The 21,061-nt window shown below is 42.7% G+C and overlaps 1 protein-coding gene across 4 annotated transcripts in view; it reads right to left on the bottom strand.

Moving 5' to 3' along the window:
• Positions 1 to 21,061, bottom strand: part of tns1b (tensin 1b) — a 146,989-nt gene that overhangs the window by 111,111 nt on the left and 14,817 nt on the right. For all 4 annotated transcript variants that reach the window (XM_041951270.1, XM_041951268.1, XM_041951269.1 and 1 more), the window contains exon 2: positions 3,933 to 4,047. In XM_041951270.1, coding sequence (XP_041807204.1) covers positions 3,933 to 4,047 — 115 coding nt within the window. The remainder of the gene's footprint in view (positions 1 to 3,932; positions 4,048 to 21,061) is intronic.

Consider the following 21,061-nt stretch of genomic DNA (forward strand, 5'->3'; position numbering starts at 1 on the left):
CCTTTAAAGGGACTGTCTTGCATTTCAGCATTGTACTTCCATTTAGGGATGTGCACAGGTGAGATATCCTGACTTTAATAGCAGGATATAAGTGTGCTACACTTCCCATGATGCAATTTGCAACGTGTTATTAACCCCTTTTGTCCCTTCAGTTGCCAATAGCAAACAGCATGTTAGCTAGCTAACTGTTGTCCCATTGGTTGTATGATTAACAGAAAAGTCTACAAATTCAGTGCCCTATATCACTATTTTTCAAGATATACATATGGGCTTAATTCGAACTGTTAACTAACTCCTGGTTTCCATGGAAACACCGCTGTCTAGGCTTTCAGAAGTGGGCCTGGTTTTATCAACAGATACACGCCTCCTCCAGAGCCACACACCTGTTTCTGGAGGCTGTGTTGTGTTCTCCACAACCAGTGAACTGGCCTTAACGTGCAAAATACTGAAGTACTCAAATACTCAACTGCAGTACTATTACTTCTCACGTCTCCAGTCCCTGACCCTGGCGCTCCATTCTGCTAGTTGTTTCTATTTTGGACAAAAATGTGAATTTAGTGAGTCATAACACAGACAGAGGACGAGAAAACCAGAGAGCGGCTGATGTCTGCTGTAGAAGTCGACACTTGGTGTCGTCCTCGTAAATCTGTCTCAACCACACACACACATGCATACACGCAGATATGCATGCATAGACACACACACACACACCATGTGCTCGTACACATGACCAAACCAAGGTATGACCGGGGAGAGGGAATCAGACTGAACTAAATTAAATCAGAACGGACTGAAATGCAGCCTTGTCATGAAGGTTTATTTCTCCTTTAAATCAGTTCTTACCAACGACGGCCGCAGGTGCTGTCTTGTGCCATTTTATGAGAACATTTAAGCAACTGTCTGCACACACTACTGAACATTATTTATCCAGAGCAGAGTGATGGGAACAGCCTGTCCAACTCTCTGGATATAAACAACCCTTTCCAAAATACAACAAATCCTTTCGGGGGGAAGAAATGGTAACTTTAGTCAATTGCTCATTGCTTTAATAATGCGGTGATTATTTTCTTTAAAACATTTCCATTTAGTGAGTATCAGAGGGTAAGATTTATTTTCCATGAATTTAACAGATCGGTTTGTGGGTATAAATTCTGCTTACGGCACAGTCTGGTTCACACTGTTTAATCTGTGTTCCTTCCACCAAGAGGCTGGAGGACTCTCTTCATAAGGAGAAAGTCACTTCAGACAGACATGCTTCTGCAAAGTGCTGTCTGTGGCGCACTGAGCACGTGAAGCAAAGATGCCAACGTTAAGATGTGATGACACACACATCCCACTGTACAAAAACAACATCTGGACTCAGCAGTCAGATCACAGAGTAAATGCAGGTGGTGAACTTTGCAGATTTAATTAGCCTCCTTCAGCTGTAGATCATGAAAGCGACACAACATTTCCCAGACAACCAACGATTCAAACGACAAGCTTTGCACTCAGTGATCCAACATGCAGCCATCTGCATTCTGTGAATTACTTCAGCATATAAACACTGCACTTACAGCGTAGTCACAGGACCAAATTATAACACAGCGCATATTCCTAGAGATGGCAACAATGCATCATCTGTGTTTAACATATTAACCTGTCATTTCCTTAGATTGGCATGTAACCACATGACGGAAAACTGCAGGTAAGAGCTTCAATTCATGTCTGACTATGTACTCCATTCAGCATTAAAGGGTGGAAAAGGTTAGGAAGGCAAGATTGTGACAGGGACGTTGATCCCAGACCAGCAGGATAAATCTGAGTGGTGGATTAAAAGTGATCAAGGTTCGTAAACCCAGCTGCTTGGCTCGATGGCCACTTGTGGAGCAGAGCCTTCCTGCTCTTCAAGGACTAACCACGGATGAATTAGGCTAAAAGAATTCTGCACGCTATATGCACCGTATAGCAAGAATTGTTTGACTGCTTTTATGACAGTGTCAAACTGACCACTTTCCCAGTATGAGTAATGCACACATTAAAGCACAAGAACAAAACGTCAAACCATCCAAAAAGAGACCAACGTGCAGAGAGCGCTCTTGTTTTTCTAAGCCGTGCCCTTCAAACATCAACCCGTCCTGTGTCAGGTTTGGCAAGCTTCAAGCTGAATATTCCCCCCTTGCTGTGCCAAACCAAACATCCAGCCGTTTCCGCATGGTTTCATTTGACGTTATCTGTCTGAAAACAGACATTTCCACTACAACGTGAGCAGGGGTCAACATGTACTTCGACTTTGTTTTAACCCACTTGGAGCACCAGATGGGAAGAGTTCACTGCATGGAGGCTGTTTGGAAAATGGTGACCACATTAAATTCTATTATTCAATCTCAGTTACTTTCCTGCAATTGTTTGCGGTTTCACATTATGTTTCAATCTCACCCAACTGGCAGCTGCATCGGCTAAAACAAAAAACAAAAAAACAATACAAGCATGACATACTGCTTGATACTGGCACCCTCATGAAGTTACGCTTGCTTGAAAAACAGAGGAACAATTTGTTCACTCCAAAAATGTACATTTTTCAAATACAAAAACAGGTTTCTATCGCTATTCTATCAGTGACTGCATCTATCAAACCATGCAAACCACTCGTCAACAGTCAGCCACATTCCCTCCTCAGTGAACACCATTAAGGAAACTGAGAAGCTGTTAACCCTTAGCCTTTCTGAGGCTTCTTTTGACCAAAGACGACCCCAGGTAACCTCAGATGACCCCTCACTTAGACCGCTGATGGATGTTGTAACAGATATTTCCTTCGTTGTCCCAGCACGTAAGAGCAGTTACTGCAGATTCCCTCAGTGGGTTTTTGCTCTAGGTTGGAGAAATTTAATGAATGCAAATTACGTTCCTTGTTTTGATTTTGAGCAACGATTCATAAAAGATAATATTCATCTAAGCAATGGGAGTCGAGACCTTATATGAGTACGGGCCTTCAAAACATTCCCTCAACAAAATAGGAAGAATGTGATCAGATAAGATCTTACATGTAACAGGCTCTTAAAAGTACAAAACAATGGCCAAATACTTGAGATACAACTGAAAGGTTGATGTCAAGAGTTACAACCTGCCTAAAGTCACATTTTACTTACCAGCTCACAGAGACAACACAACAATCACACTGTGTAATGAAGGTAGATTAGTGAAGCACTGAAGCACCCGAGAGTCAATACTTTGTGAGGTTTGCCTTATTCATTACCACGCCAAGTAGAACCGTGAAGAAACCACATACTCCTGTACAATGTCAATCTATTGTCCTTACTAATAGCATTAAAAAGTTATTAACAACAGTCACAATTTAGTACGACTGATCAGTTTTGAGGAGGATTCTTTGGTTTCTTCACAGTCAAGACTTTTCAACCTAATGCACCTTAGTACAAGATATTGGTAATATATAAGTAACAAGATATTTTTAGGCAATTAAAATGCTGCAATTAACTGTGATGAGCTGAAGACATACTGTGAAAGTGTCAAAGTGCTAAGAAGAATATATCCAAAAACAAGTTAGCGGCTATGTAAATGAACACAGTGCCATCGATACGCATCGCTACACCTCTGTCCTGATTGACAGGCTGCTGTGCTGCTTCATTACTCTACATGAGACTACAATCTACAAAATAAGCATCATGCTATACTGAGGTTGACATGACACTAATGACTGAGATCATCAACTCATTAGGAAAATGTTTACTGAGTTAATAAATCAAGTGAGTCTGGTAATTTTCTCATAAGCATACATAAATCCAGACCTCTGTTTGCAACCCCCTGCTGGCCAATAAAAAGAATAGAGGTTTAACATCCTTTGTGAGGTCTGTGATTAGACTGGGAGGTGTCTGGGACCACCATGAAAACTGTTACTACAGTAAGCTCAAGGCGTTCCCGGACAGGTGACTGACCTCTGCAGATGAGTCCGTCTTGGATGACGGTCTGTTTGCAAACGCTGCAGTGCTTGGCCTTCTTGAAAGTCTTCACCCGGAAAGTATGGGAATGAAGAGCCTCCAACTCCTCTGGCTGCAGTTAAGAAAACAATAACAGAAGACAAAAGAGGTGGAATGTTAGTGTTAAAACGCCGTGACCTGTCGGGACTTCAGTGAGGCCAGGTGGTGTGACTCAACCTTTTTTAGCTTGCAGTTAAAAAATATACATGAATAATTACATACGTAAATGCATCCATGCTCACATTTATCTCTGAGCTCCAGAGCATGACAGGCAGATCATTTCTACTGTCTGTGGTTTATGCTTAAAACACCACGTAAAATGGTCAAAATGTCCTTCAAAGCTCACTTAAGAAGTCAGTTCCTTCTTTCATCCTCTCGCCCCAACATTTGTCCCGTCATCTCATTTCCCTGCTTGCAGGTGTGCCATGCAACTCATCGCAGAAACTCCCCACCCAGTTAAACATCCGCCTGGGTCTGTCTGCAGCCCGCTGTCTTTCCTCTACTGTACACCATCTCGACCCCCGAGTCCTTTTCTTGCCGGCTTCGTAAACTTGCCGATGCTGGAGAGCAGAGAGAGAAGTCAAGCTTTGGATGTTTGATTGCTTCCTGCGGCGTCTTTACCAGAAACCTGCATCGTGTTTCCATTTGCCCCCTAATGACCGACCGTGGGGAAATGTGACATCATCTCTGTGGTGTTTGCTCAGCTGGTCGCCATTTTTCCTTTGAGGTTCAATCCTATGGGAGCAGTGGTTCAATGCAATCCCCTTTAGACAACCTGACCAAATTTCTATATTACAGTTATTATGTTGTAAAAGTACTTATCCACAAAGGTTTCATATTGCACCAGATACAGTGGAATGGCATTTAAAGTAACCTCCAATTATGCCATTACCAGAGACAGCACTGATGAAACAAAGAACAGAATTTTACTGATATCAAATCAAAGGAGTCGAATCAAAAAGAAGATTTGACCGTGACAACAATATAAACAATAAATCAAACACTAGAAGAGACAGGGAAACATTACAGAGCCTCCAATATAGAAACATTTCTGAACTTCCTGTCTCTAATGCAACTAAATGCCCCTAATGTACATATGTTCTACACAGGGATTAAAGGGAAAAAGTCTGTTTTCAAGGCAGGAAGTGCCAGTTTAGCATGGCGTCCAGACATGAGGCTTCCATTAAGTGTGTGTGCATGCTGGACAGCGCTAAAAGCAGCCATGTGGTTGGCATATTGGGGGACTTCTCACAGGAATTTTCATACAGGGAGACCTAAGAGTCTCAAAGCATGGCAGACGATATATTCTGGAATAATTCCCATAATACCAACCACAGTAACCTTATAACTACTAATGACCCCCTTTTTTTCCCCCTTCTCATCAATCCTAAAAGGCAACGTGTCGGAAAAGCGGCTGAGGGTGTGCAATCACAGTACAGACCTAACACTTGAATGACAAACCAGACTCAGTATCTGTCGGACTCTCCTCACTCCTAAATTCACCGACTGTCCTGTTATTAGCAGAAGGAACTGGCTTAGCAGAAGGGACAGGAAAGCCCCTTGTCTGTTTCCCCATGATGCATTATTTCCAGACAGTGCAGATGTGGAAGTCGTCTCATTGCGCATCACATTTTGTTACGAATCACATCACACTGCATTGTACATTTATGGATAACGTTGTCTCTGGAGGAGCTTTATCAAGTGTAAGAACTACTGTATCGATGAGGGACACTGGAGTTTATCAGGCAGATCACAAAAGACACTCACAAGAGCTGCATCATGGGAAGTGTAGGATTGAACATTTTAGAGCTTGATCCATATTAGCAACTGCATTTTCAACACACAGAGCTCCAGAAAAGTTAGCAACTTTTGCATCAATGCACCGTGATGTCATGTTGCAAGCACTGCGTTGGCCAATCAAACATGTGCAAGCGTACATTTCTGGTAACATTAATGCCATATTCATACACAGTTTACCTGGTGGTCGTCATGACAAAAGATAAGTTTATAGTCGATGTGATAATTTGCAAGACTTGTAAAATCTTTCCTCGTACTTTAAAGGATGTTACACGATAACATCATCAAATTTCAGGAGTTGTGAAACGTCAACGAAAACCATAAATGTCAACCTCGTGGTGGCGCTAGAGGAAAAGTCAGCAGCAGTATTTAAAAAAATTCATCTTAGTATATGTTTGGTAAGCCTTTGAAAAGCATCTGCAACAGGATGGTGCTCTGAACAATGCATACTGTATAATTATACATTATTGATTCTCTGAATTGCTGGTTTTACACAATTCATGAGCACATTGGGAGGTTTAGAAACTCAGACTGATACGACCTCTGATGTTTATCGAGCTCTATGTGACAGTGCAGTGTTTGTATTTCCGAGCCACATGGCAACAGCAGGACAGCCGACCCTTCATTCCATCTCCCCGTTACGCCTTACCACTACATAACATGATTAGCTTAATCTAGTCAGGCTGAAATAATGACCATGGCTGTGCCGGCTGCGCCATGTTGGCAAGGGGGCTTTTCTGGGGCAGGCCGTAGGTCTCTGCCTGGCATCCACGCATGGTTTTATCCTAGGCGCCGCCATGCCAAAGCTCCAAGGCTGGCACCTGCTGGGTTGGGAGTCTTGATATGGATTTCGTGGGATTGGGAAGGGGTGATAAGTGGGTTTAATGGTACTCTGAGTGTGTGTAGTAATTGCGGATGAGTGTGTGTATCTGGCTTCAAATGTTTCTCTATTCTGTGAAAACGACACCGGGCTTTGTGGGAATTGATACCTCTGGAATGAGGCAGCGCACATGCTGTGTTTTGACCCAAAAAAAAAAAAATCCTCTGGTTTCACTTCCATTCTGTTCAGGAATCAATTGTCAACATAAAAGGAGTCAACACTGTCAGCAGAATGAATACGGCCCCGCCGCAGGCAAGTGTTACAGGAACACCCTCTTTAATCGCTTTTGTCGAAGTGTCTCCTCTCAAAACCACATCATCCAAAACAGTCATTAAGTCCACAGGAATGGAGGTTTTGGTCTGCAATGAAGTAATCTGTTCTGGATGCAGTTACCACATAGATACTTGGGCGAGGACATTAACAATATGCTTTTGTTGTATTAAACGTGTATTTAAAAATCAAAGAGATGACAGAAAAGCACACATGCTTCTCTGTACTCGTGTTTTCTGTCTCATGGTTTATCCATAAAACACATTTTCCAGATTCCAAATCGAATTACTTCTGCAGCGTGGGGTGTAACGCTTTAATCAGCCCACGTTGCTATAGCAACAAGCAATGCTTTTCCACTGTAGATGCACTTTAGCCTGTCCACTCACTGCTCTGTCACAAGCAACTAAATCACCGTTCATGTGCCTGGAAAACGTTCAAGGTTTAAAAAAATGGTTCATGTTTTTAAATGTTTGAATAATAAGTAACATCAGAACAGCAGCAGCAGCAGTCCTCCTCAGCTTGAAGTCCAGACCACCTCGAACACAGCAAGTCGGACCTGAATGCTGTCAGACTGACGTGAAGGCTGCAGCAGCACAATGTTCAATACACACAGTTTAAATAAAGCTCGTCCTTCTTCAGATAATTAATCACTAATTTTAATCTCTTATGCACAAACAAAAGTTTAATAAACCATAACACTGATTTTTTTCACAAAATACATACTGTGATTACATAATACGAATATCGAGCAACATGCTTTTCATAGAACATGTGAGGAAATACAAATCCTCACTATGTTTCTTCACCTCGCAAACTGGAATGAAGGTCCTTTGTTCTCACAAGTCATTAATTAAGGCTTCAATCAGGGCTGCAACTAACAATGTTTTCATTGTCACTGTCATTGTCGATTATTTTGTAATTGTTTGGTCTAATAAATGTCTGAAAATGGTGAAAAATGTGCACAACTGAAAAATATTCAGTGAATAAAGAAGCCAGAAAATGTTCACTTCCAAGAAGCTGAAATGAAGCAACTGTTTTTCTTAAATAATTACTTAAACCATTTAAATAAATGGTGTTAATGGTGTTTAATTTTATAGTTGTCAACTAATCGATTAATCGTTGCAGCGCTAGATTCAACTGCAAAAAAAAATGCAAGAGGACAGAAAATGCTCCCTTTTTTCAACTCACCGCTGGTTCAGCGGTTTGTCTCAGGTGCCAAATGTTGCACCGTGACTCTGTTCACAACGGTTCAGTCACGTCTGAATGAATCCTCGAGGAACATTTCCATAACAGACGCCAGCGACTGAATGACAAAAAGCCATCACTTAAACCAGAGGAAGCCAGCAGAGTAACATGTTCCATGTGTGTAAAGGACTTAAAACTTCAGCTTTCACTCTCTGCCTCTCTCTCTCTCTCACACACACACACACACACACACCTATACACTTCTGTGTTTAACAGCAAGAATGTCTCAATCTAGGAGTCTATTCAGCGGCTTCTTTGACCACTCTTGAGCCTTCTCACACTCTCCCAGCTTCTACCCATTCAGATCCAGTAGGACAGACACTGGGGGGGTCCCAGTCGTCCACTGGTATGCCACTTGTCCTGTTTACACATTTGTCATCTCTTATTCCTGGGGGGGGATCATGGGTGAAACGAGGTTCAAGGGGTATGATGTGCACGAGGATGCTCAAGTTGAAATTCCCTCAACTTTAAGGGTTTAATTCACAGTATCAGTGGAGTGGTTAGTAGTCCAACACATCCTTCTTCACAAAGTCAAACAAAAGGCAGATCTCTTCAGCAGGCCTGCCCATTTTAGTCCTCTTGCCCTCACCAGAAATCCAGGCTCCAGTCGTTTAACCTCAAAATACCATGTAAATACGGCGCAGAGCGGTATAGCAGGACGCTCCCTTTTGTGAGCCCTTAATTGTTTCCCATCATTAGCAATGCACCCACCACTCAGATTGTTTGTTGTTTGGGGGGTGGCTGGAGTGCACGGGGAGTCGATTAGGGAGATATGGGTGATGGGGAGAGGTAGGGGGGAGGAGAACACAGAATTAAAGAGCTAAAGGCAACCCCGCAGATACATTTAGAGACGCGGCCCTCGCCGATTATTTTCGGTTTCAACGTGTTGCAGGACCATGCAAATGGCCTCGGTCCTTCACATTCGCGTCACACTTCGGGCTCTCAAATGGGCCACAAAGGAAGGAAATGGTTTCAGACAGGCAACCGGGACCCCCGAAAGCTGGGGTCAGGGTGTACACATACCCCCCTCAGCTCAGGCACTGCAGCTCCTGGGAACAGACTCTGGTTCCCTTAGAGACGCACGCATAATCTCCTGCCTCACACTCATTAGCACACACGGGCAAAACAGGCAGTCTCCAGCATAAAAATGTGCACACACACACACACACACACACACACACACACACACACATATAGATGAACACACTTTTACATCACTGCACACACAAACATCCACACACATACGCAGACACATGCCCTGCATCTCTAAATATCCCACAGTCCTTTTACACGTCTCCCCACTGATAAAAGGTCCTGAAGAAGACAAAGATCCTCCAATCAGCACCTTCTATGCCTTCACCTCTGAGTTATTTTTCCTAATCGTTACACACACTTTTCATCCACACAGTGGTGTGTGTTCGGGTTGGGCCCGTCTACTGCCGGCTGCAGAGCTTCTCCTAATTATCAGGAGCATTTTTGCCCTGTCATTTTTAATTTCACAGGAATTCTAGGAACCCTCGAGGGAGGCGCTGAATTACCAAACCTTAGCTTTAGCCCTGACCTTTACACTTGACATTTTACACTGATGTTTCTGACAAAAAGTCCAGTCCAGGTAGCCTCAGCAATCCCACAACCTAAAGCTGCTTTACTTGATTTTTTATTTGCGCACTCGGTGGCAGCAGAACAAGATGAAACCAAAGCATTGACATATTATTAGTTTCTAAAGCTGGTCTGGCAAACAATGCTTATTTAGACATCCAGCACACACAGAGCAACATTATCTTTAATTTGGAGTTTGGTTTCTGGCCAACTGATTAATCTTGGTCTAATATTCACTCTCTTTTGAGCTCTGTTTTGGTCTCCACCAACTCCTGAGAGAAATTTGACTGATTTGCTGCTAAATGTGAGTTTGTCAGAGCTTTTGCTGCCTGCTGGAACAATAAACAATGTTCAGGAGAGCAGAAAAGAGAGATACAAAACTACCACAATGAGCCAAAAATGCGAAAGGCTTAATTTTGATCAGTGCAGCTTTAATGTTTAACCTGTGGCCTCAAAAATGAAATATTCTGTGAGAAGAATACAAAGAGCTGAGAACTTCAACATCTCTTTCACTCAAAATTACAATGAGATCATTTCTATTTATCAGTAACTGCAATTTATTATGCAAGTCAGTGGAAGTGAATCTGATAACGTGTATTCCAGTTTCTTTGGGGGTACAGGAACTGAACCTGGACTTCAGGATCCTCTGCCAAAGTAAAGAGCGGCAGGAAAAGAGCCAGACGAGCAGACAGGAAAGGGAAGATGAGCGACTGGCAGGGAAGAAGAAGACCTAATATCAAACTGACTAACTTCAGGAAGACGTTTTCTTTTCTTGCTGGTACGGTTGAAAACGTTCAGCACATGAGCATAAACTGACAGGCGAAGTGGAGAAATGAACCGATGGTTATCATTAACATTATTCAAGTGTGCAAATATTCAAAGACATCTGGAAATGCTGTCAAACGCTGAGTCCCAAATTTCTGATAGCAGAGTTCATCACGTAGTGAATATCGGACCCAATCTGTTGCCTCTGTGCAGCTTCAGCATGTGTTCGGTAATGTTATAGTATGGAGATAAATCCTTCCAGACTCTGCTTTGCGACAGACATTCCTGCTGAATAAGGTAACCGAGGGCCTGTTTTTCTCCTCGAGTTCAGAACTCAGAACTATTACCTCAACTGCTTCGAAAGTGTGACTCATGCAGACACACTGATTTCACCTCTGATTACGCCACCATTCACTTTCAGCGCCTCGTGCATTACCTCATACAGACGTGGGTGCATGTTTGCATGCGTTCAGTGCACATGCACACTCACACACGTGCATACATACAGTTAAAAAGCACAGAGTTCAGGTAGCATCTGACACGTTCATATTCAAGGCTTGATGCTTACATCTAATGTTTTGGAAACTTACATTTGAGACCAGGCGGCCATCAGGAAAAGTAATAAAATATATCATATCTACTTTAATGCCATTTTTTTGTTTTCTTCTAGAGCTGATTTACTTGAATTAGACTAGATTTATTTTTATTTTTACTTGATTCTTCTGGCTCAAAATCATCAGAACAGTGTTGGTTATTTAGTCTGTTCAGTTTAGATCTTCACTGTCCCACAACAGGAAATTAATTTTTAGGTATAGGTAGCATGAAAACACAATTAAACTACAGGACACATAATACAACATACAATAAAGGGTCAGTGTATTAAATATGAAAACAGCAGGCCAATGAGAAGCAGCTAATGGTGAATTTGAATTAAGTGCAATTACTGCACGTAGTATAAAAAAACTGAACCCGCTGCACCTGCAGTTTCTCTGACTGGCGCAAATCCTTCCTTTGGGTCAAACTCAGTTTTAAAGAGAATCTCATCTGCATTCACTGTGGATTTTGTCTTCCATGTGATTTGGTAAATGTCGAAACAGGCAAACAATGATTTTACTGCCCATCTAGACAATGTTGCCACTGTGTTTCCAGCAAAGTTAAGTTAAAGTTAGAACTGGGACACGTTTAGCTGCAGTGAGTCAGAAAGAGACAGAAAGTCAGAGACAGAAAGACAGTAAATGGACAGACAGACAGACAGGCTGATAGACAGACAAGCCACTAATAACAGACAAGACAAGCACGAGCAGTCTGGCCTCCCCCTCTGTGTCACAGCCTTTTCCTACAGTCTGAATGAAGTCAATGAAAAGCATGTACACATACACACAGAGCAGCGCTGCACCATCACCCCCACCAATCAGGGGCTATTGTTCGTCCTGGTGGAGCCAGAAGACCAAGCGAGGCCCCTCCAGTCAACTGGGTTAATCAGTGAGTTAGCACACCGCCGTCTCTCATATGGGACACCATATGCATGGATGGACATTGTAACAGGACGGGCTGGGGGACCGCCACATGTCTCCATCTGTGACTGTGTGTGTATACGTGACACTCAGTGGGTGTGTAGGCAAGTAAAAACTCATTCGTGGTTCCCACTTCCTGTTTCTGTACCCTGCATGTTCCCTTTAAACAGCAGCTATTCTTCATCTTTCTCAGCAAACAGGAGCCAGCAAGCACCCGCTGACCTTTGACCTATCTCCACTTCTCTTCTTCCCCTCTGCCTGACCTCTTTCCCCCACAACATGCCCTCATTCAGTCCCCAACTCCAGCTGTAAAACCTCCACTTCTCCTGTTCATCCACCTTTTCCCAAACCCTTGCGTGGCCACGGCGACTATAAAGAACCCAAACAGCTTCTCTGCAAGTTTGCACTGAGGGTGAAGGGAGCGGTGCAGAGTGGAGAGAGGTCGTCACTTTGAACTAAAAGGAAATCAATGAAATCCTTGTTGTGATCAGAGTGCAATCAAAGTGCTTCGTTTGATGATGCATGATCCAGTTACAGGAGAGGCTTTGTCAAAACACCCCACTAACACATAAACACACACACACACAGCTGGCTGGAGACAGGAAGGCTCCCAGAGAAGAGGATGTAGTGGGAGAAAGAATCGTTTGGACTGAACAAAGTGAGGCCAAATGATGGCGATTTACTGCCGGTTTGCATTTGCAACTGTTTAGATCTGAAGAATCATGTGTAACAGGGTATAAATGGTAAATAATTCCACTTGCTGTAATTTGGTTTTTATTCATTTTATTGTTATTGGTTCAATAGCGCCCCCTCAGGAGCTATAGTGTGCCACCGGGATCGGTGTGGCGCTGTCAGTTCCCGAGAGGCGTGCATGAGGTAGGTTGTGGAGCACAGCACGGACAGATAAATGTTTATTTGGACGATGAACCTTTGTCTATTCTATAAATCTCTATGCAGTATGAACTACTTGAATGTAGAGTGTGTGAGGGATACTTCATACTACGCGCTTAAGGATGTTAAGCTATCTAGCGAGCATTAGCATAAATGAATGCGCTGCTCCTTTTATAGTGTGCTGTGCACGAGACGCCAGAGCCCACTGACCAGAGTGTTCTCCTGTTTACCAGGTTGTCTAATAAACAGCATGAATAAGAAACTTCATCTTCCCAACTTCTTTATAAAAATATACACAACGCAGAGTCGAGAGGTTTTGAACCAGCCAGTGACGGAGTGTGACTGAGCATGGTTACATGTGCAGCAAAATTTAATTTATAGCATAAACCCCATCCATCTATGTCTTCTCAGCCATCTCCGAGAGAGCTGGGAATGACACTTTCTCAAGAGCCAGCTTAAGAATGAACAAGTTCTTTGTAAGAAGTGGAAGAATATCAAGTAACTTCGTCCTGCTTCCAGAGAAATGTACAACTATGAGAGGAGCTTTCAAGTGATCAGAGCAGGAACGGCCAATCAGAGACAACGATGTCATCTGCCATATTGTCCATTCGTTTACAAAAATTACTCAAAGTTCAGTCGGTGAGGAGAGTCAAGCCCACGTCAATGATGACAGAAAAAGGGACCAGATAACAGGAAATAGGTTTTCTTTCTGTTTGCATTTCAGCCTGACAAAATCTGCTGCTGACAACAGAGAACATCAGAGAATAAAAATAAGAATTTAGTGCCACAGTGACAAGTGCAGACAATGAAGATGCATGGGAAGTGAACAAAACTAATGCCAGTTTTATTCGTATTGTCCTTTTCTTTTTAAATTTAGCCCAGAATTTCACTCCTAGCAGTTAAATATGTTTCACAAGGGTTCACAGGAGCCAAAAATGATTGATCAGAGTCACCTGACTTTTAGTTCAACAGTGTGGGTCAAGTCCCAGAAACAATCCTACAATTCCCATAATGCAACTCAATAGCCTCTTTTATTAGATCCCCCACTTCCTACAGTGGGGGGATCTAATAAAAGAGCACACTTCTGTTTTATACGACAGGCTTTCTGATGCCCAGAGATGACCCTGATCAACTATTCTTAATGAATCAACTATTTTCACAGTCCATGTGTAAACTTGGCGTATATCGACTCCTCTACCTCTTTAGATCAGACAAAAGCAGAGAGGAAGGGCAGATGGGAGACATGCGACATAAACTGATGTCAAAATGAAAAGGCGACTTCATTAATTTGTTTTCCAGGCTTCATTTTTCAACCTAGTATAAATCAGATCGAGATGGCTCACCTGGACATTTCATGTTCATCTTGTTAAAGGTTACTATGAATTTTACCACGTTTCACACTCAACATTCAGCGTCAGATTAAATGTCACTCCAGTAAATCATCCTGGCTCCAGTGTAAATTTACACACTGAAAAAAAAAAAGCACCACCACAAAGGTAACACACACCGCAGCTTCAAAATCAGATAAGGAACGTTTTACCTCGCCACCCATGAGTGAAGTGCATGTGAAGTGAAAACCTGTGAGTCATGTGCTACACAATGAAGAGAGTGAATTATTCATCCCATCCCCTACAATAACGTTATGAGTGTGAGAAAGATGAGCTTAAGCAACAAAAGAAGGATTCGGCAGCGGCTTTGTTCCTTCAACAAACACAAACGCCTACACTACCATTTTCTGCTGATCCCCATATTTCTGTCTACCCTTTTGACTCCATCACATCTGACACTAATTAGCTATCTGCACAAGTCTAAACATTGTTTGTGCCTGTATTATTCCCTGTTTTAGACACACTGCGTTCACTCTATGGCGATTATTCAGCTTCAGATAGGAACAATGCTCCATGATAGTGGAGGGCCGACAGGCTGTTGTGCTGTGGCTTCTTCATCGCCTCTTCAGCACAAACTGGAGAGCAGATAAAAATGATTCCACTAAGAATCAGCCTGGCTCCAATTAACGTCTTCAGCCGGCTTTTCCTGAATGACATCTTACAATGCGTTGAACAGTTGGAGAAGGAAGCGACTGGGAATCCCCTAATTGTAAGCAGGGTACTAAAGGACAAGTGCAGCGGGCAACGATTCACAGCTGAACACCAGAAAGACGAGAGGTTTCTTTTTTTTTCGGTCTTTCCTTCCTCCCTTTTCTTCCGCTCTCCTCTTCCCACTAACCAAACGGTCCCACAATGAACAGTCACCTGCTTTTCATTTGGGGGGAAAAAATGCACCCCAGGCATTCCAGTCTCTACTTCCTCCCCCCAACCAACTCCACTCTCTCTACATGCATTTCATCTCAGCGAGGTGGATCCCAGGGAGGAAATTACTCAGTCATCCAGAAGTGAAGAGGAAAAAAAAATCCCCCCTTTCACAGGCCATCAGCAGCGCTGAGACTAACACAGAGTGCTCGTCTCCTCTTGGCTGTCAGGATTTGGTCGACTTTTAGTGGCACAGGAGGGAAGAAGAAGATCTTTTATTATGGAGGAGATGGAGCACCTCCAACGGGAAAACACAGACACAAACTGTCAAAAACGGTTTATTTTTTGGCAAAACTGCTCCTCATTTTGAGCGTGAGTGGTTGTCTGTCTCTATATATCAGCCCTGTGATTGACTGGCCTCTCAGGTTGGCTCCAGCCACTCCTGCGACCCTCTACAATTAGCACTTATAGCTAATTGGACGGATGGGGCCTCTAATTGGCTTCTTGAACAACAGGAACTTTTTTGAGCAAATATAGTCTTTTCTTAATATAGAGCTCTTTTGTTGTCATTTTGTTCCCTTTGCAAGTTTGACTCATGATCATTCTGCACTGCAATTTACTGACAAACCTGAAAATGAGGCTATTTGCTTGTTGTTTTTAGCACTGAAATGCTGACGTAGCTCCCTGGATTACATATTGCTATGCAGTATATTAAATTCTACTATGATGGCTTTGCACACATCTAAACCCAGAAATCTAATTGCCTGAAATTACATTTGGTTTGCACTGCAGATCCTCCACCGCTTACTTCTCAAGTCACTCCCAGAAAGTCTGCACACAAGTTCTCCAACATTTAAAAGCCAGAAAACTTGTTTTATGCAGGCTTCCTGTGAAAATGTGGATTTAATGGAATGAAAGGTGACTCAGACTGTATTGAAGTCTAAAAATCTTGAACGACACATGAGATTACAGAACGAAAGTTTAAGAACTGAGGGATACAGTAGAATTACATATTTCTTTTGCGATCTTTTAGAATGAATGCATGTGTCTCCTTCCACCGACTACACTGCTCGTAAAGCTTTCAAAGTGACTTCATGATATGTTTTTATAGTAGGAAGTCACAGAAGAAAAATCACATATATACACTTTAATTCAATCATGTATAGCAGAAAATCCTATTTAGCTTATGTCCTGTCTTGTTTACTGCCGATATGTTCAGCTTTTCGCCGTTAATCCACTTCTCCTTCACTGTTGGAGGCCTTCTCCTTTTTTGTGTCCGCTGTTCTGATTTTGTGTCCCCTTTATTATTGTTGTAACACAACTACATTGTGATTTCCTGGCCTGGATTCAGGTATGTGTTGTGAGATCTTACAACAAATCCATATTAAGCAACTCATAAAAGCTCTGTTTCGTTTGTTTTCAGTGAAAATCTCAAAATCAACGCCCCGAGATAAGCTTTCTGTTGTAAGAAAACAAAGCTCCGAACTTTCTCTCACAGCATTGTGATATAGCAGCCTTTGAAAATAAATCATACATGTGGAATAAAGATGGCAACGAGCCCCACATAAAAGCAAAGGGGACAGCCTTTGCCAACAGCATTGATTCAGTGGGATAAAACAAGTTTAATCAGAGACAGCCAAAGTTCATCATAAGAGCTAACTGCCAAAGGAAAACAGCACGTGTTCCATATCGCGCTGGGTTGGCAGGGGCTCAGGCACTTGGACGAGACCAACGTAACTAAAACCATAAACCAAAATCCAGTGTGGGAAAGATGGGGATGACATGTTTTTCAGGGATTTTGTCCTTATGATTACATCTCATAATTTCCTGAAGAGTGCCTCTTCGGTTCTTTCAAACTACACGAAAATCATTTCTGAATGTTGCCTACAATACATGACATACAGAAAAAATCTAATAAGTCCGACAAATCACTTGTGGCGCTGACAATAATGTGAAGAAAGTCAGCTTAGAGGAGTGATAACCCTGAAAGCCTCAAATGTAAATCCCCATCCCAGCTTTGGATAAATGCACAGGCAGCGCAGCAGGACCCCGTCAGCACCACCTCCAATGAGCAGCCTGGCCTCACACTTGAATGCGTAGGTATCCACAGGACGTCTCAGATCACGTCCAGAGTTAGAGGTTATCATGGCATTGACAAGTTCTGTGGGCCTCTCTGGTGAGGGCCCTCGACTGACAGACTGGAGAAAAAGTGCCAAGAAAGATCCCGATCTCCTCAAACAAACAACCTCCTCTACAGCTGGCAGAGGCAAGAAGTACACACTGGTGTCCAGGAGAAAGCTGATATTACTTCATCGTGATCTCAGAGCTCTCATATTCACTCACACAAACGCATGCATGCATGCATGCTCAAGTTTTGGCATCAGATTTAATAAAGTGACAAGTTCCCTGGGTTTGATTAGTGTTTGTGATTTGTTGCTGTGTAAAAGAAGCATCTTGTTAAAATATCTTTTACATTAGTTTAGCTCTGCAGCTGCGTTCTGCTCTGGCAGTGAAGAAGCACACAGTTTGAGGCTGCGTGTGCATGTAAGGAATCATTTGGCTGATAATGACTGTGTTGCACACGTGAGATATGAAGCATGGCCATATATGGTGTGACTATGCAAGCTTTGCTGGACGGGGGCCACTAAGGCCACAGATGGAAATCAACAAATTAGCATGTTGTGTTTACCTCCATTCTCCTCCTGTAACAGTCTAAAGTGGAGTCAAAAAGTTTGCAAAAAGACTCAGTGTCACTAACGTCTGTCATACAGAAACATCTTTGTAAAGTTTGCTAACATTAGCCACAAAAAGCTGGTCCTTCCAGACCAAGTTTATTGAATTAAGCAAGGGTGTGTTCTATTGCTTATAAATCCAACTTTTCATTTGTAAGAGGAGGATCATATTATTTCTTCTTTCAAAAGTTACAGTCTCATACTAAAGGACATTTGGTCTGGTCTCTTTTGACCTAGATGACAGTATGAATATATACTGTATATATTGACATATATTATAGTTGAGATATAGGCAAAGCAGTAACAGAATGTGGACTCATGTTTCACCAGCACTGCCTGGTTTGACAGCTGGATCTGATTTTTGCACGCCTGGTGGTCGCGCTGGACGGACTCATTTGCACAAAGTTGAAGAGTTTTGATTATGCAAATTTAGATACGGCAACGAGTCCGTCAACTCACCGTGCACCTCACAGCCAGATCCGAATGGGATCAGCTTGACGTCCATCAATGGATCCAGTGTGTCTGTAGCTTAAGTGTGTGCGTGGCTGCACGGGACGCTTTCAGGCACAGTACTTGTAGGGCACCCACATTTTGCCCAGTACACAATCAATGTAACTACAATCATCACTATTTTTATTGAAGTCTTCTCATCACTACTCCTCGTCCTCCAGTGGTTGTCGGGCAGTGCTCGTTCGTGTGTTTTGGGGAAGTGGCTTCAGAGTGAGGCCTGAAGGGAGGAGACAGGATTTTTCGATTGTATTCTTTTAAAATCTATCTTACTATCACCGGTTTCTTTAACTTTACCAGAAAAGTTTGCAGCCAGTCCCTACAGTTGTTTCACTTCACAACACTGACCTCTGACCTTCCTTGTTCCCGAGGGTTGAGCAGGCGTCTCCTTGAGTAACATCACCTGTACATATTCATTCCCTGCCAGAACAAATCTGCCTCCCACAGAGGCTGAGGAAATAGAGTACGTTGTGAAATATGTTGCAGGCTATGATGCAAAGACAACAAACTGCCAACTTTGCTCGTGCTGCCACAGTAAACAGCATGTGGTGTGCATGCATTCTCGTTTTCCAGGGTTCAGCTGGAGGCACAAGAGGACAGTTATTGAATAAAAATGAATGTAAAGAGTCCATCATGGTGATCTGTATATTGCATGATAATCTACACATTCGAACAGACGAGGACCAAGTGACATCCCAGACAGATTACATGGACATCTCATTATTAGTTATCAAGACAGGTTGATAAGGACTGAAGTGCTGGTCAAGGGTGATTTTGACCAGAGATAAGTTCCAGACACAAGGTCAAGGTGTCACCAAACTCATCTTGAATCATCTGCTGGGAACCGTAAATATTCACAGCAAAGTTTTACAAAAACCAACCAGGATCGATCAAGATTACAACATTACTTTCACTAATTTTAGCATCAAAAGTTAAAAAAGTAAAACCAAAGTGGATATTTGTCCATTATAAAGCTGCATTTAAAATTACTTTGAAACAAAACATTGCTGATATATTTTCAGAGTGTGGGGCCTACAATGCATGAGTGAACACAACCAAAACCACATATTAAATACTGCCTGTAAAAAGTCGTGAAATGAAAAACATACTGGGCCATTTATTACTGGTGATCTGGATAAAATGTGCCCTCATGACGTCGCGCCAGAATTAATGCATCTGTTGGACGTAACACAGAACATAACCAGAGATTAGAAGGACGAGAACTACTCCTTTCTGGGGGGCCAAGCTGGCTAAAGCCCTTTAGAGGCATGAGGTAATATTGCACTAAATTAGACATAAAAGTTGCAGGAGCATGATGTCAGAGATGAAGCAGAGACAATATTACTAAATGTCGAGTTTGAACGAGTTTTGTAATTCTTCAAGTGCTTTTATTTGCTTTTCTTAGAAATACAAGACATCTGGCCATTGGACCATCAGTGCATCTCAAGAATTTACTACAGTATATACCACTTTTTTATTTCCTCTGTGGTAAAGTAGGTTTTAAGGGACACATATATCACCAATAAAAATGAGGATAATCTGACTTTACTGTGGTTTACAAGTCCAAAGTCCCAACACGGAGAGCAGAATGGGGAAACTAAAACTCTGTCAAATTTCTGAATCCTGAAACTCCCTCCAGGGAAAGCCAGAAGGCCACGCATGGGAGGTTTAAGGCCAATGTGCCCACTGAAGCATGCACAAAGCTGGGGGTCTCTTCAGGAGCGAAAGGGGTGAGTGGGAGGGGTAACACAAAGCTCAACAACTCTCATAAATCAACTGAGCAAGGGTTAAACTTCCCTTTTTGTTGTTCAAGATTTTTCAACCAAGATCCAAAGAGCAAACCCCGTCAAGAAATAGCATGAGCCTTGTCGCAAAATTCCCCAGGGTGGCAACAACAGGGTGAGGACCAAGCCGGAAAACAACCGCATGGCGAATCCATTATAGTGAAAAACACTGGGGCGGCGTAAACGCAGATGGTATAGATGCAGAAATGTTGCCATATTTCAAAGGGGCCCTACATGTGGAACATTTTTCAACTCAAATCAGAGATAATCTCAGGAACAGGGGGATGAAACTAGCAACAGACCTACAGAGAAAGAGAAAGAGGAACGTGGAAAAGAAGATGAGTGCAGGGGATGTGAGAAAAGAGCCAAACATGTAAAAAAATAATAGCTGGAAATAGTGGCCTCCTGATACTTCTACATGTGTCCTGCAGAACCTGAGGACCCAAGTCAGTTTGAAACAGCAACAACAGGTTTGTCTATTTTCAAGTCAAGACAACCACACACCAATGACCTAACATTCCTGAGACGACCATTTCCCAGAGCGATCCTGCACCGAGATGGACTGAGAGTACGGTAATGGATATCGATCATCCTGAGGAGTTCTTTGAACCCTGACAACTCTGAAGGTTTAGCCAAGGGTCAATAATTGCATTGACGCAACTGTGAGGCAGCGATCTGAAGCCGTGTTTTCTACAACGGCAGCACGGCAGATTAGAGGCACCTGGCCACCGCTACAGACTCCTTTGCAATTGGCTGACCCACATCCCTTCAACTGCACCTGTTTGGCACAAAGGTCACAATGAGTGGATGCTTTCACAGCTTGTGATTCTTGAATATCAACAAGATGTGCATGG

Source organism: Chelmon rostratus, chromosome 13 (genome assembly GCF_017976325.1).
Source record: "Chelmon rostratus isolate fCheRos1 chromosome 13, fCheRos1.pri, whole genome shotgun sequence".
Classification (NCBI taxonomy): Eukaryota; Metazoa; Chordata; class Actinopteri; order Chaetodontiformes; family Chaetodontidae; genus Chelmon; species Chelmon rostratus.